Here is an 18,012-nt window from a genome sequence, read left to right as displayed (position 1 = left end):
GAAAAAGTTCGGCGATCATACCTTGGAAAATGGCGAAGAGAAAGCCGCAAGGGCTTCTGGGAGAAAGGCCAGATTCGGTAAAGTCAATTACGAAATAGGGATTATTACAGATATTAGTTATTTTTATAATAAAATTATACCCCTTAAATTTATACAAAAATAAAATATTTCCAATTAATAAAGATATTAGTACACCGTTATTAACTTTTAGTCCGTTTCTTTCGAATAATTAGTTCTTTTTATGTATTGTTGTAGATAGTGGTCCCCTTGTTTAAAATATACGCGCCCAATTCGGAAGTCGGAATAAATTGGAAGAGGTCAGAGGGGAGGGCACGTCGACTGAGGAGCTGCAAAAATCCAGAAAAGATGAGGTTGTCGATGGTTTTATCTTACCTCCCGAAGACAGTGAGGGGAATGAGATACAAATGGTACTTCAATACAGAGCACGTGCCCGGCAAACAGTGGATTGGGTGAGTAGAACAAGCACAAGTTCGTCGTCATGTTATAACTACTGAGTGTATGAGGTTCTGATGACTTTTGTATCAAAACTGACTTTGAACCACATATATTGCATCCAGGAATACCAGTGGCAGATTGCGGCAGATTGAGATACTTGATTATTGATAGCATAATCTGATAAACATAAATAATTTTGCAGTATAAACTTGCTCAAGATAAATTTTGCAATTAACACCAACAAATGTTGATAATTTAATGTTAACAGATACCAAGTATTTTCTTACCACTACCAGGCACTCCAAGTGCACTAGTACTAGTACACTTACTGTATGTCCGTTGAAGGATACTAAAGCTTGATTGACCTTTAACTTGTGCTTGTGGAGGAAAATACTGACCTTGTACTTGTAGATTCCACTTCAACATGTCATGGTTTCTTGAATGACAGCAGTACTAATGTTAACAGTGTTATCAAGTGTTGACAGATTGGCCACCAGGTTGACCCTCATATTTTTGTGACCCACAGAAAGCACCGTCGCTGGCGACCAATCACGTTGACGATGAAGAGGAACACGTTGAAAAGACTGCGGTGGGAAGCAGAGACAGAGAAGTATCTGTCCACATGTCACTTGTCACAGGTGAGCAGAGAAAAGAACAGGTAGACTAGGAACATAATTGATAGGTGGGAACATACGTCAAAATGGGAACTTTTAATTGTGTAGGTATTAAAAGGAACAGTTATAGATATATCAGAAAAGACAATAGGAGCAGCGGCACTGTTAGAAACACAACTTATTATTACAGTGTTCGAAATACCTGTCTGCAGTCTGCAATCTGCAGATAGATTTTCAAGATTGCAGAAGAAAAATTTATACAATCTGCAATTTTGCAGAAGGAAAAGTAGGCTCCAGATTCAATTGTTTTCAATTTAGCACACTAGAACTCTCAGGCCCTAGGGGCAGACAACACTTAAATCCTGTTCTGAAACAACAGGAGCTTCTTCACTAATTTATATCATCATTGTCTTGACTTGTCTATCTTTTGTTTGCTTTTGACTCCAAAAATTTGTCTTCACTAAGTTGCATATGAATCAATAGTTTCTGCTAATAAACCTGCATTTTCTTCTGCAATGTGAAAGAGAAGGATCTTAAAAAGAGTAATATTTCAAACTTAAAAGAATTCCAGTAATGCTACAGATTTACAAAGCTATATATGATGTAAAAAGGCATAATTCGTCTGAGAAGGGTGTAGTATGGAGGCATGTGTATTTGCATGCAGGAAGTATTTCCAAATTGCAGATCCAAATTTCGACTCTTCTGCAAAATTGCAGAGCACTGAAAAAAAGTATTTCGACCACTGATTATAAGTAAACTGTCATGGAAACTGTCAATTCCCAATATAACCAAATGGTTATGTTGGGAATTCCCTCGTAGGTTTCAGGAATTGAGAATAGGGGAACTTTGTGTACAGGAATCAGATACTAGTGAGACCGAAAGAACAATAGTCTTGGCCAATCCACAGTTAGACCCTGAGGGAGTCTGTGGTAAAATTTCCTTGAAGTTTCCTTGGGGACATTTTGGCCCTGGATCCAAGAAGCTAGCCCTGGCAAGAGTCTGGCAGGCTAAAAGAACTTTCTTTGATTATCTCAAACTTCACAATATTTAGTGTCATCTCAGTTGCAGTTTGTAGCATAGGCTGGAAAGAGCTACATGTAGGATTACTAACTGCATATGGCCATTCACCAATGGTATCTGTACGAGAGAATTATCTACATGTAGAAAATGCCTCTTATTATCCAAAAATGTGGTTTACAACTTTTTACACTTCACAGGCGGAGGAGGCATGTATTGACGAGGAATCTCGTGCGTCGAAGGAGTTTGAAAAGATCAGGGATTGGAACTACCGGAAAAGGATGCCGGCACACAAGTACATACAGGACCATCTAGAACACCTGAATATCCATAAGAGATGGGCAGATCCCCAGGAATACCAGAGAGACATTCCTGTTCGGAAGAAGAAATCATACTTGGACTTCAAGTAAATCAGGTTGAAGCTGTAGCCATAGTGATAATCTAGAGAATCTGAATTATGTTTTGGCTTGTGCATATGTGGTAGCCATGATTTAATCTTTAAACATTCAAGAATGCCAGGTTCAACCGCAGATATCTCCATTTCAGCCAATAAAATTCCCAGCTATCCTCCTGAAGTGAAGATAATGAATATCTGATTGAATTATATTAGACATATCTTAACAAAAACACTTCTGATTTAAGTTGCTGTCTAATACTATTCATTGAATGATATTAGACAAATCTTAAGATCAGAAGTCTACTTCTGCAAACAGTTGCAACATGTACAGGTCATACGTATGTATATTGTTCAGCTGTGTTCAAAGAGATTATGTTCAATAAACTGAAAAAAGCTAATCTTCCACACAAAGGCTCTTTTTCAGCATCTTGTTTATTTTTACTAAAATTCAATTCAAATACATCCGCTTCCACATAAAGCACTTCCTCACTTGCTACACAAAACAGGGAAAGCCACACCCCCCAAAAAAATGAAGGATCCATACAGTACAGTGTATATGATCTGTAATCTGTGGACAGGCAGTTCTACATAATTGTCACAGTAATTCATTCATTTTGTATATTTGAATACTAGTACATGAAAACTGATTAAATTGCTATTGCACCCATAAAAAAATAAGCTGCCATTTCCATTTGGATCATAGATATGTTCAAACTTTGTCTATTCCATTTAATACTATAATAGCCTTCTCTGCAGACAAATAGCTTGCTTCCATAGGAATACAGTAAAGAATCATTAAACATAAGCACCTTTTACCATGTATTACATGTAAACATCTATTTATAAATGATAGGTTTTCTTATAAATGATATATCACTGGAAGGATGTACCAAATTCACCTCTTTAGCTGTCATTTAATACCTTGTTTACACTCAATTACAGTACATGTCTTTATAACAGACATGTACATCAAACAACAAGTTACACCTAAACCCTGCCTATTCAACACCTATTTTCCTACATAATAGATCATGATGAGCTCCACTCTTGCATAGCTAGAGGACTGATAATGTCTTCTTATCTGAGCAAAAATAAAATACTGGCCATGGTTATATATTGACTGATTAGGATAGCACTAGTTATCTTCTAGCGAGTAACCAACAACTTTGAAAGGCATTCCTAATTGCAAAAGATGTTGGTTAGTCTAACCAGAGACATTGTGTATAATGTCCTTGGTCTAACTCAATATATACAGGTACTGGTCATGATTAGTAACACTGAAAGTGTTTTTACATCATGTACAGTTTAAAAAAATTTGTTTCTCTTCTAGAAGCTTCCATGATTACGGTTTGCTTTCATATCACTAACAATAACATCATCCTATGTGAAATACTATTGTGAACAAAACTCAAAGAAGTAAGACATGATTTAATAGGTTACACCCCTATATACGGACACCCCTACATGTATGTTCCAACAACAATAACCCTATGTCGAAACGTAGGGGCTTTAGAACATAGGTGTCCCAGTTTAAAACAACATCTGTAGCTGTCCCAGTTTAACATTTACAGACTGCCCCTCTGACATTCAGATTAACCCGACCAAGTTTGCAGTTCGGCTGTTTGGCATCACACAGACGCAGTCAGCTTTAGCTCTTCCTTCAACAGTGCAGCCAGCCTCTGGATACCCTGTGAGAAGTAAAACACACAGTTTTATTTCTATACAATCTTTATGTAACCTTAGTAACATGCAATCAGTAGGCATAGCAAAAGGCTTATAACATACAGATAGGTTCAGACTTGTCAATGGAGTCAATGGGCCATACTATATTTTTCCCACTTCATACTTACATTGTACAAAGTCTGGGTAATAGCGTTGATTCATGAACAAACTGTAGACAAGATGGCTAAGTGTACATAAGCTATTTGGCATTTTGCAGGATGTATATGCACAGTTTTGCTTGTACACTATAAGCTAAGAGGTAACAGCTTGAAAAGAATGATGTAACAGTTGTAACTTCTTTTCTATGAAGGATTTGAAGAAGAGGAAGCTGAGTTAAAACAGGATGTTTGTATCACTGGACATGTTTTCTTCAGACGTGCGGAACCTCTTTTCAAATGGAGGATCACAGAAGAATGGCACATTTCTTTCATCTATGTAGTTCCCAGAATAAGGACAATAAGCTTAATGAAGGAAGAAAAAGGCTTTTTATACTTTATCGGGAACATCATGTAAAAGTTAGGTATAAATGTGGAACCTCTTTTCAAATTGAGGATAAGTGGAGAATGGCACAATCTTCATCTAGATCACATAATTTGGACAATAAGCTGTATCAAGAAACAATGAGGCTTTTTTATTTAATGAGGAACAAGGTTGGGTATAAATGTGGAGGAAACAATCCAGCTGCATCACAAATTCATCAGGGTTGAACAGAAGAGGCACAGTCAATCCAGGCACTTGAGGGAAGGACTCAGGCTCTGGGGAGGGAATTCTTTCCTGAGTGGACGGCTGCCTCCTGGCAACAACCAGGGGAGGAGAAGCCCTCCATCTGTGATCCGTCCCTGAATGTGGTTCTAGCAGCAGTGAGGAAGCTTACAGACATCACTCAAGGTAGGTAACATTGTACTCTATCTAAGTTGTTTCTCCCTTCCAAAGGTATACTGTAATAGAAGGAACTCTTAGTCTTACATAGGCTCTTTAGAACTGAGAGACCTAGACTCGAGGTTACTTTTGTGTAATGTGTATTATAGTCCTCATGCATGGGAAGCCAACAATGAACACTTATTCATCAATTTGATGTTTGTGATAGATACAGTAATGTGGTTCTGAGGTAGGTACATGTAAGGCATTGAGGGATAGAACAGGTAGTGGACTCTACTATCAAATTGGTATTGGAGCAAGACTAGACTAAGCTCTGTATTGCAAGTTTACCACCCTCAGTACAAAGGCTTGGCTTTTATACCCAGAAAAGACATCTGCTATGGTCAGAATCCATTGGAGGGCATCTTTTCAGTGGACAATGGAGGAGACAAAGCAGTCAATAACTCACAGCAGTTAAACAAGAGACTCAATCAGCACTTTGAAACAATGCCTGTGCTGTAGTATAACCAATATATATTTTGTATTCATTAAACTTTCCTTTTAATTTGTGTATCTTAGAACTAATGCCCAGTTTTCATCTACATTTTCCAACTTGCTTTTTTTATGATGATTGGAGGTACATAACTAAGTTAATTAAGGAAGCATGGCCATGATACACCCACACATTTCTTTGATGTTGGAAAAGAAGGTCTCAGTTCTATACTGACTATTACACTTTCATCAGCATATTACATGGCGGTCAGTGCTATGGAATTGTTCTTGTATTCAGAATCCTACCTGGGGCACAAATTTCCGCATCATGGTGACATCGAGGCGTAAGACTTTTAAAAACAACCCCTTCCTTCTCAGAAGTACCTTTGTTACCGCTGCTTTGACTTTGGCGCCATTGCGAAACTGTAGCTTGTGTAAGCACCAATAACAAAGAACATAAGAAATTCGGCACTACAGGCTTTTTGTTGAAGTATAGGAAAAGATGTTTATCTTTTGACATCAATATCTCGGGAAAAGATGTTTGGGGAAGTTGCTGACATGTCGACGCATATTTGCATTTACTGCACTTCTCTCTACAAATGAGGTACCAATTATCAGTTACTAGTACAGAGAAGGCCAGGAAAAACGGGAACTTTGTGCAAAGTATCACCACTGACTATTGTATCATGACTTACTACTGTATAGATGTAGTATGTAAAAATGCTAAATTGCTCACACAGTACCGTATTGATACTACAATGAAAATACATGATTGTTGCGTGTACATGTACTAAATGCTGAAAGGACTAGTAAAACATTATGTACACCCAACTCCTTTTTCTTACAGCTTGCCCTCCATGCTTTATTTCAGACAGAGTCAGTAAGAAACTCTGACACAGTCCTGCGACTTTCCAGACAACAACAGCTCCACAACATGAGAACTACAGGAAGACCGGGACCTTTCACATACATACCGGTACTGTTCAATCTAATGGTATGTCTGTCCCCATGTTCCATTCATGCATGCCCCTACAACATCCTAGGAAGAGTCAACTGCAGGCAGAAGAACCTATTGGCAGTACCAAGCGGGATTCCGGCCTATAATGTTACAGCTGGAGCCACCTTCCCCACAGTCACACTAGACCTGCCGTTCAACTCCATCAGTGTATTGGAACACGGCGTATTTTCTAACCTCACCAGCTTACAAACCTTGAACATCTACAATAACCGGATCAGTAGCATCCAGCCTGGAGCCTTCATGGGATTGGAAAACGTCACAAAGCTTGATCTAACCAGCAATTGGTTAGAGTCCTTAACACTGGAAATGTTATCTGGGCTGTATTTGGTAGAAAACCTGGCTTTTAGCTACAATGATATAGCATATATGGATGAGAACATTTTGGGTGGTTTTCCGTGGTTGAGAGTGCTGAAGCTTGGGTCAAACAAGCTGACGTCTTTGCCGTCGTTTGCCACAAATCCTCTCGAGAATGTTGAGCAACTCTACCTTCAGTACAATCGCCTATCCCTGGTCCCATCCAGCACTTTGAACCAACTGCCGAACCTCACAACACTGGACCTGTCAGGAAACCAGTTTACCCAGACAATTCTCCAGCCATTTGCAGGGGTTCCTCTTCTCCAAAGCCTTCAGTTGAACGACATAAAAACAGAACTGTCCTCTCACTTTACTGGAAGTATTTTCTTAGGATTACAAAAGCTCGCTATCTTGGAACTGAGTAATAATAGCATGGATGCCATTCCTTCAAATCTTTCCGAGTATGTACCAAACCTTGAGCAACTGTCCCTTCAGCGCAATAATCTGACTCAGATTCCAAATAATATCCTCTCCCCCCTCCCTAAGTTGACCCATCTTGATTTTTGGTTTAATACCATCCAAACAATAGACACTGATGCCTTCAGTGGTCTTCCAATGCTTAACAATCTAATCCTGTCCAACAACTTGTTGTCCACACTTCCTGAGGGGACATTTGAGAACATAATTCATGATGCCTATGTGTACCTAGACAGCAATCCCTTTAGTTGTGATTGCCGCTTGGCATGGCTGAGAGACTGGTACGAGTCCTCGAGTGTTAACAGACTTTTCTATCCAACATGTGACAAGCCCTCTGGACTGAAAACTCGTACGATTCCCGATGTACCGTCCGAAAGCTTTATCTGTGTCGCCCCAGACATAGTACAGGTCACAAATGACCTGGCAGCAGTTGGAGAAGGGACGGTGACGTTACACTGCAACACCACAGGTTTCCCTGCACCTGTCGTCAGTTGGACACTGCCGGATGGAAGCACACAGACTGGCAGCACCATACATGTCGTCACAGCCTCACCGGACAGTGAGGGCACATACACATGTCAGGCCAGCAATGCTGGAGGCAACGACACACTTTCAATAGTCCTTAGCAGCCTTTCACTTTCTCCACAAAACAAGGAGTTTCAGTTCAAAGAGGAAATCACAAGTATTTCCACATTCACCAATTCATCTTTAGCCCCAGCAGTGAATATACAAAACGTTTCAAGGGGCTCCAGTCCTGTTATTGGCATTGTCTTTGGCACGCTGGCCTCTCTTATCATAGTTATCATGGTTGTTCTTGCCTTCACCTGTCACAAAGGTGATGGTTGGGGTCAAACGTCCTGCCTGCACCAGAAGAGGAAAAACAAGAAGGCAGAACGAGATCAGGAGGTTGTTATCACACTTGAGGATGTAGAGATTACACCAACAGGGGAGGAGAACATATATTCCACCCCAGAAGAGATGCCATGTCCTGTGGAACACTCCTCTACTTTGAGCAACAGCCATATAGGACACTCAGGACTGACACAAACTGTGACAACGGAAAACAAATGTGCAACTGACCATCACTATGAGATAGTACCCTCCACTCTCAATCACAGGTATGGAAAAATGAATGGGAAAAGCATCGGGTCTATACAACCTGGTTACAACAATCCAGATGAATCCTGTCGCTCTGTAATGCCGAAGGAAAGCAACTCTCCGAGGTCATTCCGGGCAGTTCTCACCTCACCAATAAACCATGGCAGTTGCAGTAATGTTCGAGAAACTGATAATCCCAGGTCCCTAACACATGGCAAGATGGTGATCCCTGACCATGGCCAGAATAGGCCCACTCTCCCAGCCAGGGTCCTCAAAAAGCCGAGTGAAAATTGTCAGTCAGGATTCACACATGTCCCGGTCTCAAGTTATCCTACTGAGCCCATCTATGAGAACATACAAGAGGACAACCTCAGTGACAACCAAACAAGTCGCACTCCTCTGAGTACAAGATACACCATACCGTTTGGTTACCATTCAGTTGCATCAGAAACAACCACCACATGGCCAAAGCCACGGAATCCAAGGCACAAGGAAGACCTCTGGCGAAATACGCTGCCCAGCACAGGCAGAGGTAAACACAGCAACGGAGAGCTCACAATTCCTGGCTCCCGCCACTACAGCCCTTCTAGTCAGAACAGGCAACAACACAGACATCTTCAGATGACACTAAACGTGGGTGGTGGCTTGGTGTCCGAGGCAGGGCCAATACCCACTGGCAATGCCCCTCGGAAACCAGAGCATTCAAGTTCAAAATTCCGTGCTATGGCCCACATGCTAACAAACACGGAAGGTGGGAGGAAAGTTCTAAGAAATCCTTCCAAAAATCTATCCAATAAGCATGACCTCCCTGATGAAGCAAGAGATTCCACTCCCAAGTCCAAACCTGACACAAAAGAAAAACCAAAGACAAAGGACAGATACAAATCTGAAAGAGCAAAAGCTGGAGACCAGAAGACGCTGCAGAAGGAAAGAGAGCCTCTTCCTGCAGGGCTAGTCATGAGTGTTGCTAAATCTGTAAAATCATTCAGGACAGGAACACAGACATCCGATGGTGTAAAGCCAGACCATACAGGAAGGTCAAAAAGTGTGTCTAAGCCTTGGTATTGAACTGGAATTTCCTGTACTCATGCCAAAATGTATACCTGCCCTGATTCTTTTAAAACTATAGTATGAATCATCATAGCTGTTCAAACTGCTTTTTTTGTGCAAAAACCTTTTGTTCATTACAGAAAGCAAAATCTAGCTGGCAAAATCTTTGAGGCATAAAGAAAGGAACAGTATTATAATACCTTATCAATGTCCTGTTCAGGAGCCTGTGAGTATGATGCCCTTATGTAGGAGCTGGGTGCCTCATTGGCGGTAAACGCTTTGCCAGGAGCAAACAGCACACCTGAAACATAAGCACAGGGCATGACATTCAAACACTGAAAATGCTGGAATATTCTGCTACATGTATATGATTATTGTAGTAGATGACTGTTTTTATCATCTTCCAAGAAGATTATCTTATGTATAAATGCAGTTGATAGGTACAATGTTTCCCAAGTCTAATTTTGAGCTGAGGATCAGACCATATGCACAATAAAACTAAAAGCATCTGAACTGTCATGTATATCCAACATGTAAAGCTAAAAAAATGTTGCTCACTGTTCTCTGAATTCTGCTCTGGTTACCAAACATATTGTAGCTGTAGGTAGGAAACTTTGGCAGGACAAAAGAGATTTGGCAGCTAAAATAGTTTTGGTAACTGGGTTTGGTAACTTGGCTAAAAAGCATTCTTTTTACAATGTAGAAAAACATATACATATATAGAAACATCAAGGCCAGACTAGAATTCAGAGAATGTGAGCAATGTTATGTTATGTTTTCAGATTCTCGTATAAAAACATTTGCACCATAATGAACGTACCTGCATCCAGAGCTTTCTGCATGACCAGGTCAGCGGTATCCTGGACTCCCAGGAGCTTCATCCACAGGAACATACCACTGTCTGGGACAGTCCACTCTGCATAGTCTGCAAAAAAAAGTTATTTTTAATTTACATATATACCGGTACATAGAATTGGAGTTTATTGGGTTTCAACCTCTCCTTTAGCTGTGTACCTATAACTAAGTGACAGCTAGTCTTCCAGGATAGGACACAGGTACATAAAAGCCATAGGATTACAAAACCATCTCAAAAGTGGATACATTTACAGTACTCTATGCACCAAATGATGTTTAACTGAAGACACAATACCTTTTAACCAAGTGTCACATGACTCCAGGATAATGTCTCTCCGCTTGCGGTAGAACTCTGTTACACTGTTAAGTAACAAACAACAATGATTACATAATGTCAGCAGTTTTCAACAAATTCTGAGGATTATTACACGGTAAACATACAGTCTAAAACTCTATACATTGAGTTTGTATTTTGAAACTCCTTTATGGAATTAGACAGCAGGTGGAAGGTTACATGTAATATTAAAAGTACAATGACACACCGCTCCGTGTGAGCATCAAATCCCTCCTGTCCCCAATCCTGTAGAATCAGCAGGCAGATCATCTGGGAAAATACAAAAATACAACATCTCCATATCAGAGTCGTAGTAAAAACATGATACAGTTGTAACCTCCTTGAGATACAAAATGGACTTTGTACTCTCCTAGCAGAGGTTAGGCCTTTATTTCAAACCTTTGATGATTTGTCCTTTTTTTTTTGCTTTCTAGCCCTTCTATCATAAGAATAGCCAACAAACTTGAAAGCCTGCCAAAACTTCTAAAAAGGTTAGAAAACCAAGCAGAGGTTAGGCTATAAATCAGGCTAAACCTCTGCTTTGGAGAGTAAGGACTGTTTCCTACCTGGGAGAGTGTGTTTGCATGCTGGGTGCAGACCTGCATGTGGTACACCAGCCTCTCTATCAGGGGCTGGGGACCGGTGGCAAACCCGATACGCATCCTGTGTAGCAAGATAGAAAAATACAAGACTTGTACGAAAGAATTATCATTATGGGTATCTGAATCTGTATATAAGACAGTGTAACTGCCCCTTGGCCTAACCGATATCTTAGCACAGATATCTAGCTATAAAAAAAAATTATTAAAAAAATCTAGCTATGGGGTACATTTTATATGCAAATGAAAGTGTTTACTTGTTTGGAAGGAACTCTGAGATGAAGCATCATACCTACACATGATAGTTGATACTGTCAGTTCAGATATAGTTTCCTTGAACGTATGTATGCTAGTGGGTATATATAGCGTATCGAAAACAAAGATTTTCACACACAAGAGTCTATTCATCCACACACGTTCAAATCTTACAGACTCACCCAGCAGATAGAATCTTGGAGAAAGAGTCAAATCTGATGACTCGTCCGTCAACGTCCATAGACAGGTAGCTGGGCACAGGAGTCTAGAACATCAAACAAGCATACATGTTTAGAGTACAATAAACTAGGATGTCAAGCACACAAAACTGAAAATTCTGCTAAAGTACCAAGGAAAGCCATCAGGGGGTCCAGAGGAGCAATAATGCTTAAGTGATGTTATGTAATGCAGTGGAATCATATGTTGCAGAAAGTCTGATGCAACTAACACATGTATGATCCACTGCTCACCAAGTCACATGTATCATCTGTATAACTTTACTATAAGATGTTACCTTTAAGATAAGTTGATAGCCTTGTTAATAGTTCTGATATAACATTGGGACCCCAATGAAGAAGCAAACATTGATGACTGTACCTCTGTGAACTGGATGTAGTAGTACGGGTCATCCTCCAGGATAAGGAAGTCATACTCGCTCGCTATCTGTGGGGTAAATGCAAAGATATCAAGAGTTTCAATCACAGATAAATATAGGGATTCAAAATAAAGAGATGTCCTATCTCTGCTCACTCACTCCCAATACTTTGTGCTGAGGACATACAAACTTCCCCTAAGCAAGCAATGCCCAAAACAATACTTCAGAATCTGTTCTTGAAGCATAGGACAATACTAAATGGCTGTTTGATGTCTGGTGTGTAGGCATAGCACTATTAGGTGTGCTCACTTTCAGCCCTCACTGCTGGCGAGCGGAGCTATTCCTAGCACTGTGAAAAGAGAGCATATTAAGTCTCTCCTGCCAGTACATAGCTTCTCCACAGCAATACTATATACAGTAGAAAAATGTAAAAATATTGGACCTGATACACTTGCTGTTTCCGTTCCACTGACGTGGTGACGCCCGTGGGGTTAGATCCTGACGAGGTGGTGTAGAACACACGGGGGATGTCTGAACACATATTGGAACTGTCTGCAGGGTTCCAGTTGGACAGGATCCTTCGCAGGGAACTTATCTTTGGCCCATGCTCGTCTGTCTCCACCTCAAGGATGTTGCAGCCCATCGGTTTTGCCTACAAAACCAGGAACAGGAAATCAGAGATTAGTAAATGTAAAGCTTTCTAGGAAGTGTTTGCGTTTTTGTGAATGCATTGGAACTGTATTATATGATCGAGAGGAAATACCCAATTGAATTTGCCTTATGAAATGATGTAAGTTATTCTGAACGTTTCTTTTGGGATGGAGACATTATACTGCTCCTTTAAGAGCAGGTTAATTTTGCCTTTCTTTATGTGTGACAAAAATCTGTTTAACACTTAACTAATTTGAAGAGTGTTGAATGTGATGTTGAGTGTGATGAATATCAGAATATGGTAATACTCACAATAGACAGTATTCCGGGATAAGCAGGAGTTTCAATCAGGACATTGTCACCAGTAGTCACCAACATCTCCATAGTCTGGTTAAAAATACATAACATGTTCAATTCCAAGAATGAAGAACTGCACATCTTACTTTTACAGACAAACATTCCTGGATAATTGCATGTCAATACACTAGGATGGATTCCATAATACCTCAGCAGATCCTATGGTGGCAAGGCAGTACCATTGGTCAAACAAAGGAGTGAACAGTAGCCAACAAAGCTAAGATGGTTACTCCTTTGGCCAAGAGTATTGCCACCTTAGGATCTGCTTGGAGACTATAGATTCCATTTGCAGATGCTATACCAGCTCCACTCTTCCTTCACAGAGGAGGTAGAATGGAGTGAGTATGCCGCCACACAGCGTGCCTGCGAAGCTGGCATGTTATGCCGAAGGGCGGTTATACCAGCTATACAGATACAGAATATAGCTTCCACAGATGAAATCCATGCTATCAATGCACACTGCACAATGAAAACATGTGAGGCAAGAGGCAGGTCTGTGTGAGTACCTTGCACATGGCCTCCTGGCTGCCAGCTGTTACACACAAGTCCATCTTTCCCTCGTGGCTCAGGTAGTCGGTGGGAGGGTTGTGTTTTCTCCTCTGAAGCTCCTTCCCCCATTCTACCATCTCTGGATGCCTGCAGATGTACACAATGATTCAGAACAGGAATATACTGATGAAGGTTAGACATCCAGGTAAACAATATTGAAAGAAATTCTACAGCTGGATAAATTACGGAGATTACTTTTCTCGGACATCTGTCACTCTTCTTTAGTGTCATTTAAGAGACAGAGAACATATATCAATTTCTAACAGGCTTTTAATTCTATGTAACTCATAAAAATCAACATCTTGTCATACACACAATTGGTATGTTGTACATGGAATTGGACAAATATTGCTTGCGATGCTGAAACTGTACTACTAAAAACACATGCACAAAAATGTCAGCCAAAATAACTTGGAATGCCACCAGGTGAATCAGCAAGTGAAAATCTGCTGCATGTATTAATATCACAAAGGCCTACCCTTGTGAGGAGGTGTACTGCAGACCCTGGTTCATCCAGACTGGAGACAAGTCTAGCTTCTTCCCCTTCCTGTCAATCAAATATGCATGATAGAATATTAATTACCTACAAACAATCAGGAAATCAGAAATTCGTGGCAACATTTGAAAAAAAAATATGGAGACTGCAAGAAGGCCACCTGTCCAAGAAGACCTTGGTCCCCTAGCTGGCCTTCTTGGGCAAACTTGACTGTTAAGTTGCTTTAGATAACAGTTCAACCCACCTGGTGTAGAGGTGTGCAGAAGACAGTGGGAAGCAGGAGGTGTTGGGCATGCCTGTGGACAGGGCGATCAGCGACCCTGGAACTGCTCGCTGCTGGATGTCAACTGCAAGGGCAATGTCATTCTGTCAGTAAGAGAACTTTTGTATCATTCTACACCTTTTTTGTGTGTTCAGAAACACATAATACATGTTACACACCCTCCACAGGAATAAATATTTCCTAGTAGTTTGTTTTGCAAATGCCATGGCAACAACCATGGTAGAAAGCATATAAGCGATAAATACTTTGCTTCGTTATGCTTCGACTGAAGGGTTGGTAAAAATCAGTGAAATAGAAATGACAAAGTCAACAGTTCGTTGGGGGGGGGGGTGACATCATTGTTTTGTACTTGCAGAAAAAATCAAGTTGATTCTTTGTTCGGCCTTGTTTAGAAATGGCAATTGTGCTTTTTGCCTGATACTCCTTAAATATATAATTTATGTAAACAAGAGAGACAATAGAAAAGGCATGATAAATGCGCACGTTCCGTTATGGCAACGATGGTATTTCAATTCCAGGGCAGTGCATAACGTTATGCCTGGTTTTAACTTAACCGAGCTAACGGTAGTTGTCCAATCTAGTTCAACCAGAAAAAGCTCACCCAATGCACGGAGAGGCGATGCCCCCCTGGCCTTGGCCACGGCGTTCAGAAACTTGGCGTACTTCATCCTTACATATGACCGGTGTAAAGGCTTATCAGTATGCCGACATGGCCGGGTACAGTGAACTTCTCATGAACTCTAGGTTAGTCCATTTGTACATGTGAATGTGGGGGTGGCGCTTTTTGGTGTCATTTTTCATCAATACTAGTATTTGACAGCCTTACGGTACATGCATGTTACGAGCTTGTGACCGAGCTTCGGACCGACGCAAGTGCCCCGTGCCAAGCAAGGAAGTCATATTTAATGATAAAACCCATTATAAAACCATAAAAGCATGAAAGAGCCGCATAGGACACGTACATCATGCATGTGGTTTATAGACTTGCGATTGGGTAGGCGGGGCTATGCCAAATCACGTTAGTACTGACACAAACGTTTTTATATTGACTGACTTTGACTGAATGTCTTGTCCAATATAATTTTGCAAAGTTAAACATGCACAATATAGTAAGTCAGACTACAGTGTACCAACTGTAACAGTACTTCTTTGATTTATCAAGTTTAGGGTGACCCTTAGCCTATGTAACCCATGCTCCGGGGGGCTCCCTAGCCGGCTGGATGTTGGGCGGCCGGCAAAAGTGATTTAATCAGGCCAGGGTGACCCTCAAATTAGTGACAGCATTTACGGTCAATTAACTCTTCCGACGCTACGTGACTCATCGCTCTAGGCAAGGACATTATACATCTGTCAGTGTGTATAATGTTCTTGCTCTAGGCGAGTTCGATGATTTATATCATGAATATATAATACAGGTCGCCTAACAGACAGTACGATACGCAGAAACGCAGACTAACAGTATAAGCAACAACGCGGGTTAAAAAGAGTAGAATTTCACCCAAATGGCAGAATTCTAGTACTAGTAATTGGCCAGGGGAGTTTGGCCACCATACTAACCCTATTTTTGCCGAATTCTTCTATTCATAAATCTTATAATAAGTACACTGTAATCAAAACCCCTTAGGAAGGCCCGGTGGAGGCTAGAAAAGGCCACAGAATACTTATCATATGCCCACAGAAACAAGCCCCACCGATACAGCATCTGGCGGGTCGGTACTATATCAAGCTCCTTGGTATTATGCAGCACGTCGACAGACAAGCATGATTACAGGGTACGGGTCATGTAGGTCTCTCTTTTTTCCTGTCAGAGATCGACGATGCATATGAGTCACGTCCATGTCGGGGGAGGGTGTAACTGCCCACGCCTGAAATAATGAGGACATTCCACTATCTGGCCTGGTATCCAGTCTTATCGTGGTTGGGGCGGGCTTTTCCTCTGGGCTGCAGGAGCTCTTTCCCGCCCGCCTCAGCTAGGTTTCCCGGTACTAGGTATTTCACGATGGGAGATTGATTAGCCCCACCCATACTGTCGCGGCATATTCTAGGTTTGGTCTTACACGTGTCGTGTATGCAAGTGACTTCACACTAGTACTTGGGAAGGTAGGCTTGGGTGTTAACATGACCATAGGTTGCGCTTAACTATATTATAATAATCACTGCCAATGTCTGTTTGACACGAACAAGATTTCTCTCTCTATTGTACAACTAAAAATCTTGCCTCGCGAAAAGCGCACCGTATTGACGACGAAAAATGCGTGACGAAAAATCGACGCCGCCCCCTTTTCTGTTGAATCAAAAATCATTCGGCTCCACTTTTCAGACATTTGCTCCGCTTTTCCGTAAAGAACTAGTAACGGACGAAAAGTTTACTTGTAGTAACCTTTGGATATTTTCAATGTTGCCGTTGCTCAAGAACTCACTGTCCCAGGATCTGCTGTTTTCACGACCAAAATCTTTTGAAAGTTGCACTAACCGACAGATCTAGAAAAGGGTCAAGGATCGCAATACAGTGGAAATTTCCACTGACGTAACGATACAACACAATGCGATCGCGACGCGGTCATCCGTACATAATTGTCTACACGTTGTCGTACAAAATATCTACTTAATACCTACAACTACAAACATATCGAACAGCTGAACATTCCGCGATCCACGTGTAGTGAGCGCCTACGGGCGACAAAATTGTCTACATGTAGTAGAAAAATCTACTTACTGACCTTGCTCTGTCAAAGAAACGCTATGAATAATGTTGAATGTCCACGCGCGTGCGATCAACATGATCATCATTGATCAGTTACGTTCTTATTTGTTGATTGAAACACTTCATTTCGTTAGTTTTGTTAATCGCATGAACAAGAATTAGCCCTTGCAGTCGTCTGTGCTATCAGCACGGAAACACGTACACACATGCATGACAGGTAAAATTCGTTTGTTGCGCTCATCATTAATCAATATTGTCGTTTTACTCACCCAAGTGGCTCAAGAACTCACTGCTCCTTGCTCGGCTGACAGCCGTCAAAAAACGTACGTAATTCATTCTTCTTAAGTACAGCTGAGCGACAAGATAGCTTTTGTCGTTGTGAAAATTAGACACTATGCGGTCGATCGATGTCACTGATAGCGAAGAGGTAGACCTACTGACAACAGTGACCTGTTTCCAACGTTGAGAAAAAACCGGTTGTTCGAGAGTCTGAAGACAGTGGAAATTTCCATTGGCGCAAAGTCGCTGTAGGGTCATGTATAGTAAAATGCATGGATTCACTTGTGATATTACAATACAGGGAGTGGCCACTCAAGTTTTGGTAGTATCTAACAAAACTAAGTCTATCATATTTGGCCTTTATCTTCCTCAGAAATTACGTCACACTTGCCTAATTTGCTCGCTGTCCATTAACTGTGGCACTCAGAGACGCCCCCTTTTCTGCCAAGCAAAAATTATCCCGCTCCAGTTTTCAGATTATTGCGCAAGTCTATATATTGCCAACGTTTCGACAAATTTGACAACGATTTTTACTGCAGTAACGTTGCAGTTGGCGTAGTAC

The 18,012-nt window shown here is 41.1% G+C and overlaps 3 protein-coding genes across 4 annotated transcripts; 2 read left to right on the top strand and 1 right to left on the bottom strand.

The window, feature by feature from the left end:
* The first annotated feature begins 276 nt into the window (after positions 1 to 276).
* LOC109467994 (ribosomal protein 63, mitochondrial-like) lies at positions 277 to 2,609 on the top strand. The gene is made up of 3 exons (XM_019766189.1): positions 277 to 470; positions 983 to 1,094; positions 2,288 to 2,609. Exons 1-3 carry the CDS (start codon positions 367 to 369, stop codon positions 2,495 to 2,497), a joined length of 426 nt encoding a protein of 141 aa, XP_019621748.1. The 5' UTR covers positions 277 to 366; the 3' UTR covers positions 2,498 to 2,609.
* Positions 2,610 to 3,726: 1,117 nt separating this feature from the next.
* Positions 3,727 to 17,644, bottom strand: LOC109467993 (kynurenine/alpha-aminoadipate aminotransferase, mitochondrial-like). 2 transcript variants are annotated; one of them, XM_019766187.1, is made up of 14 exons: positions 17,441 to 17,644; positions 14,429 to 14,531; positions 14,167 to 14,235; positions 13,646 to 13,775; positions 13,095 to 13,169; positions 12,574 to 12,783; positions 12,134 to 12,199; positions 11,719 to 11,801; positions 11,249 to 11,345; positions 10,891 to 10,952; positions 10,644 to 10,708; positions 10,314 to 10,418; positions 9,694 to 9,794; positions 3,727 to 4,172 (listed from the first exon to the last, which is right to left on the bottom strand). In XM_019766187.1, the coding sequence occupies exons 1-14, from the start codon at positions 17,505 to 17,507 to the stop codon at positions 4,113 to 4,115; spliced, it is 1,293 nt and encodes a 430-aa protein (XP_019621746.1). In that variant the 5' UTR covers positions 17,508 to 17,644; the 3' UTR covers positions 3,727 to 4,112. The 2 variants fall into 2 exon arrangements, with proteins under 2 accessions (XP_019621746.1, XP_019621747.1); XM_019766188.1 differs by lacking the exon at positions 17,441 to 17,644 and adding an exon at positions 15,069 to 15,219.
* Positions 4,181 to 9,682, top strand: LOC109467992 (leucine-rich repeat and immunoglobulin-like domain-containing nogo receptor-interacting protein 2). The gene is made up of 2 exons (XM_019766186.1): positions 4,181 to 5,094; positions 6,428 to 9,682. The coding sequence occupies exon 2, from the start codon at positions 6,491 to 6,493 to the stop codon at positions 9,509 to 9,511; it is 3,021 nt and encodes a 1,006-aa protein (XP_019621745.1). The 5' UTR covers positions 4,181 to 5,094; positions 6,428 to 6,490; the 3' UTR covers positions 9,512 to 9,682.
* Positions 17,645 to 18,012: the final 368 nt, after the last annotated feature.

The sequence above is a fragment of the Branchiostoma belcheri genome, unplaced genomic scaffold (genome assembly GCF_001625305.1).
Source record: "Branchiostoma belcheri isolate BF01 breed outbred unplaced genomic scaffold, Haploidv18h27 scaffold19, whole genome shotgun sequence".
NCBI lineage: Eukaryota > Metazoa > Chordata > Leptocardii > Amphioxiformes > Branchiostomatidae > Branchiostoma > Branchiostoma belcheri.
The sequence above is the reverse complement of the archived record's forward strand: the minus strand, read 5'-3'. Positions and strand labels throughout refer to the sequence as shown.